The sequence below is a fragment of the Alosa pseudoharengus genome, unplaced genomic scaffold (assembly GCF_046254945.1).
Source record: "Alosa pseudoharengus isolate Yale_2024_CS ecotype anadromous, Long Island Sound unplaced genomic scaffold, YU_APseudo_1.1 YU_APseudo_1.1_scf_11, whole genome shotgun sequence".
NCBI classification, from domain to species: Eukaryota; Metazoa; Chordata; class Actinopteri; order Clupeiformes; family Clupeidae; genus Alosa; species Alosa pseudoharengus.
The window spans coordinates 33,151,123-33,156,122 of NW_027468576.1; the positions used below are offsets into that span (position 1 = coordinate 33,151,123).

The following is a 5,000-nucleotide window of genomic DNA, read 5'->3' on the forward strand; positions in this document are numbered from 1 at the left end:
TGGATGAGAGAAAGACAGAAAAAAAGGGAGATCCCCCCCCCCCATTCCCGACAAGATTCTCCAAAGAGTATACATTTTGTTGCAGTAGGACGCACGCGACGTGGTTGCAGACCAAGTCGGCATGCGCTAATGAAAAACCATCTGTGAACATGTGTTGAAAGTATGAGTGCAACCCTTTTAAAATGGAACGGACACCCCCCCACACCTTCCCCACTCTCACCCGCTCTCACCCTAGCATCTGTCTGACAGACCCCCGTGAGTCAATCCAGAAGTGTTTAGCCTGAACAGTACACAATGGAGGGAGGTGAAACACAATGTGTTACCAATGAGGTAATGACTGTCATTCAACAGAATGGAATACACTCAGCTAGTGTGAAGACAAAAGAGAGAAAGAGTCTTTGGGAAGGCTTGAGACAATGAGAAAGCCGCGTGCACGTCAAAGATTACGAGCCCAGCTGGGAGACCAGATGCTTCCGTGGTGTTTTTTGCGAGCAAATGTTTGTGTGTTGGCTGATAGATGGTCTTTTTGTATGTATTTTCCTTTGATCCAATTCCAAAGCACATACATGTAAAATACACGGACAGACTCAGGCAGCTATAGATGCTAAAATATGTAATAAAGTTCTGTGGAATGTATGTGGAATGTACATGTGTAATTTATGTTTATTAACAAGTTATAAGCAGTTTATAAATGTTCTAATAAATGTTAATTGTCCTTTGTCTAAGTGCCCCCAGAGATAGAGGGATCAGAGGAAAAGATTGATATGTCTGTTGCCATCAACAACCTGCTGGAACTGGAATGTGATGTTGCTGGAACACCTGCACCTGTTATCACGTGAGAACCCCCCTCACCCCTATACTGTATACACACACACACACACACACACACACACACACACACACACACACACACACACACACACACACACACACACACATACTCACACTAACACGAGTCACATAGGCAAGCACTCATATATCACACTGAAATATGCACTTAGACAATTCAGAAGCATGCACATTGACTTGAGTGTAGTTGATTATGAGCATGCACATTGACTTGAGTGTAGTTGATTATGAGCATGCATTCGCCCAAACTGGAAAAATGAGTCATCATTTCACTCCTCTTCACCCTCCCCCCACCCCCCACTTCTCTCTCTCTCTCTCTCTCTCTCTCTCTCTCTCTCTTGTTCTCTTGTTCTCTCTCTTTCTCCCACTGTCTCTTCCCCATGTTTCTCGCTCCCACCTCCCTCTCACACACGTTCTCTCTCTCCAGTTGGCTGAAGGACGGTCAGCCGGTGAGGCAGGGGGACAGGGTGCGCATTGGGAGTGGTGGCCGGCGGCTGGTCATCTCTCGTGCTCAGGTGTCGGACACAGCGCGTTTCCAGTGTGTGGCTACCAACGAGGCTGGAGAGCAGGAGAGAGAGTTCAACGTGGCCGTGCATGGTAACACACACACACACACACACACACACACAACCATACTGACATATTATACTGATTCAATAATAAAAGCCATGTATGATCATTTCAGATGTACACAGGAGAGGTGCTAAGTTCCCCGTTCCATAGGTAGAGGATTTCCCACAAGTGGCCAATCCATAAGTCATCTCGTTTCTCTAAATGAAGTACAGTGCATGTTATAAGTGCAGTTGTAAGTGCATGTTGAGATCAGATTAGACGGATTGGATTTCGGATGTGATTTATTCTCCCATATAGATGTATAAGATGAATGGAAAAGAGTTTAAAAAAGCAATACAAATCAATGTCTACAAGTCAGTGGAATCTACAACTCTAGAGTGTTGTCATTGTTTGCATTTCACATGTTAAGCAAGATTACAAGCCAGCTTTGTCTTTTTCAACTCCTTGCTTTCAAATGGAGGTGTCCTAATTCTGAGGTAAAGGCATGCTTACCTGTGTGCTCAGGTGCCTACCTGAGATGACATAACATCCAAGAGTTGTTTTGAATGATATCTTCTCCTCTCCTGAAATTGCTCGTTTCCTCCACCAGTTCCTCCGTCCATCCGCTCCACTGGACCTGCGGAGCGCTCCGTGGTCCTCCAGCGTCCCATCAGCCTCCAGTGTGTGGCCAGTGGCATCCCTGCTCCCAGCATTACCTGGCTCAAAGATGGCCGCCCTGTGGACACCACTCGGGAGTATCTGAAGGTATCCCCCCACGTCAGTTCTTCTCTCTCAGAGCGCTGTTTGCGCCTTCCTCTGTTGCTCGTGCGCAGCTCATGCTAACTCCCTGATTTAGCTAAACAGACAGGTTGCCAAGCAATGACACATGGTTGGGGAAAAAAAAACGTCATAGTTCAAACATTCAAATCCCAAAGAACTTATTTTCTCTTAAAGCACTGTTGCTGCCATTCAGTTACGTAGTCATCAGAATTAGTCAGAATCAGCTTTATTGGCCAGGTTTGCGTAAACAAACAAGGAATTTGACTCCAGTTAATCTTTGCTCTCAAAGTACACCACTCACTTAACATATAAGAATAAAAAACAGAAAAGTAAGAATAGAATGAAGAGCAGTAGAATATGGCTATGTATGAGTATAAAAACAGTACATTTGCAATAAAGAACTAGATAGCGATGTACCGAGGCAGCCATCCGCGGCGCCATCTTGCACTCACCAGTGTCTTCTTTCACCATAATATGACCATAACATATTATGTCTGTCTCTCTGTGGGTGCATCTCTCATCTCTGTCCCCAGCTTGAATCAGGCGGCAAGACTCTGCACATCACCCAGGCCAGACTAGAGGATGCTGGGAAATACACATGTGTGGCCACCAACGCTGCCGGCGAGGCTCAACAGCACGTCCAACTCAGTGTCCACGGTATGACTGTCCATTACTCAGTGTCCACTGTATGACTGTCCGCTACTAGACAAAGTAACTGAGGGGAAACACAAGAACGTAGCTGTGTTAGTGACAAACTTGATGTCAGTGTCAAAGTTCACTCTATGCCTTAACACTGACATGACATGTCATCACATTCCATGTCTGTCCCCTGAACTCTTCTCTACTTCACAGAGCCTCCCAACATCATATTCGATGAGGACTCTGTCAATCATACTGTTGTGGCGGGATACCCAATTCAACTGCAGTGCAAGGTGACAGGAAGTCCACTACCAGGTAGGTTCCTCCCTGGTCACCACTCAGTGGTCTACAGTCATACAACACAGCGAGCCCTCATTTCATTGACAGGCAGAACTCAAGCTATGGTACTGTATAGTGCAGTGGTTCTTAAACTGGGGGTCGCCAAAAATATTGGAAGGGTCGCAAAATGATTTGCAGTCTGGATTAAAGACATTTTTAGTCAACGGCCGCTGGTTAGAGAGAAGGGGGTCGCCAGACAAAAAGTTTAAGAACCACTGGTATAATGTGTGGGAGTACTCTGCTGATCCACCCATGCTTCTGCCTAGGATCTTGGCCATGGTATTTAATGTACAAAATGATTTGTTCATGTTTTTAAGTAGCCTTACATAGTACACGCACAGTGGATGGCGTCATTACCGTTTTGGCCTTATTTGTCGCTATCAGCTTGACTTTGCTTTGAGCAGAGGTTTGTGACAGGACAGGAAATGTCATCATAATCGGAGTGCTCAAAGAGCCTTCAGCCTTCAACCCTTATATTGTGACTTTGGCTTAAACACGGAGATGTTTCTCTGAGTTCAGTTGAAATGGGAAACAGGACCAGAGTCCGTGCCTGAGACAGCGGTCATCTCTCGCCATTCCCCAGCGGTGGTGGCGGGAGCAGCAGAAGCAGCGGCGGCGGCTGTGTGCAGGAATGTGTGTGTCTCTGCCCCGGGAGCCTCTCACAGGCAGACAGACAGACAGACAGACAGACAGACAGACAGACAGACAGACAGACAGGCAGGCAGACAGGCAGACAGACAGACAGGCAGGCAGGCAGACAGACAGACAGACAGACAGACAGACAGACAGACAGACAGACAGACAGACAGACAGACAGACCGGCAGGCAGGCAGGCAGGCAGGCAGGCAGACAGACATGCAGGCAGGCAGGCAGGCAGGCAGGCAGACAGACAGGCAGGCAGACAGACCGGCAGGCAGGCAGGCAGGCAGGCAGACAGACATGCAGGCAGGCAGGCAGGCAGGCAGGCTGACTGACTGTTTGGCCAAGCGTCGAGTGGAGATCAATCACCTCGTCAGTGCTGGCCCTAAATCACCTCCACACTGACCCAGGAGACGAGCTGCAGCCAACGCTCAGACAAAGAGAGGACGAGGAACATGGAAAGATAGAAAGAAAAAGACACATTTTGATAGAGATGAGTAATGGTTGTATTAGGCAGGCAGCAGATTGATTTACCGACAAAGGACATTTTAATAACGCTCCGTCAAGACTCCGTGCCTTACCCATGATTACCTCTGTTTAGGCATGTCAAACTATAAAGAAAGTGGACATGTTTGGCAATATGTAGAGCATATAATCCAAATATATTACTGTAATACATCAACTACCAAACTGACAGCATTTTTCCAGTTTCATTGGAATCATTACTCATAGATAAAGATATTTCCAGCTGAACAGGCTGATCGTAACATCACTAGACAAATAGATATAGCTGCCGATGAGAATATACTGCATATCTCCAATACGCGAGCATTCCAAAATATTGAGTGTGAAAAAATAAACATGACGTGGAAATTGATTGTGTACATGTTGTTGCTATGATAAGTTACACATAGCTACAGTAAATAGCTAGCTCCCTGACTAAGCTAGACCCATTTTATTTTTTACTTTGAGGGCCTCACGTTTAGGAACTTTTGTGTTTTTCTTCTGTGCATCGCAATGGTCAAGTCGCACCATTCCATAGAGAAAGTAACAATTAAATTGGAGCACCAGGATGTGAAAAAAGCTTGTGCTTCAGTGTGACCGCTGCCTTACAGGAGAAGAGGTCAGATGACCCGATCCAATTTCCCTCTCTCCGTAGCTGTGTCCTGGTATAAGGATGGACGACCTCTGACCTCGGCGGC

The 5,000-nt window shown here is 46.4% G+C and overlaps 1 protein-coding gene across 1 annotated transcript in view; it reads left to right on the forward strand.

Moving 5' to 3' along the window:
- hmcn1 (hemicentin 1) overlaps nt 1-5,000 on the forward strand; it is a 133,004-nt gene that overhangs the window by 72,148 nt on the left and 55,856 nt on the right. The window contains exons 33-38 of the mRNA XM_076278925.1: nt 727-835; nt 1,277-1,446; nt 2,012-2,166; nt 2,715-2,838; nt 3,034-3,135; nt 4,958-5,000. The exon at nt 4,958-5,000 is cut by the window's right edge and continues 134 nt beyond it. Coding sequence (XP_076135040.1) covers nt 727-835; nt 1,277-1,446; nt 2,012-2,166; nt 2,715-2,838; nt 3,034-3,135; nt 4,958-5,000 — 703 coding nt within the window. The remainder of the gene's footprint in view (nt 1-726; nt 836-1,276; nt 1,447-2,011; nt 2,167-2,714; nt 2,839-3,033; nt 3,136-4,957) is intronic.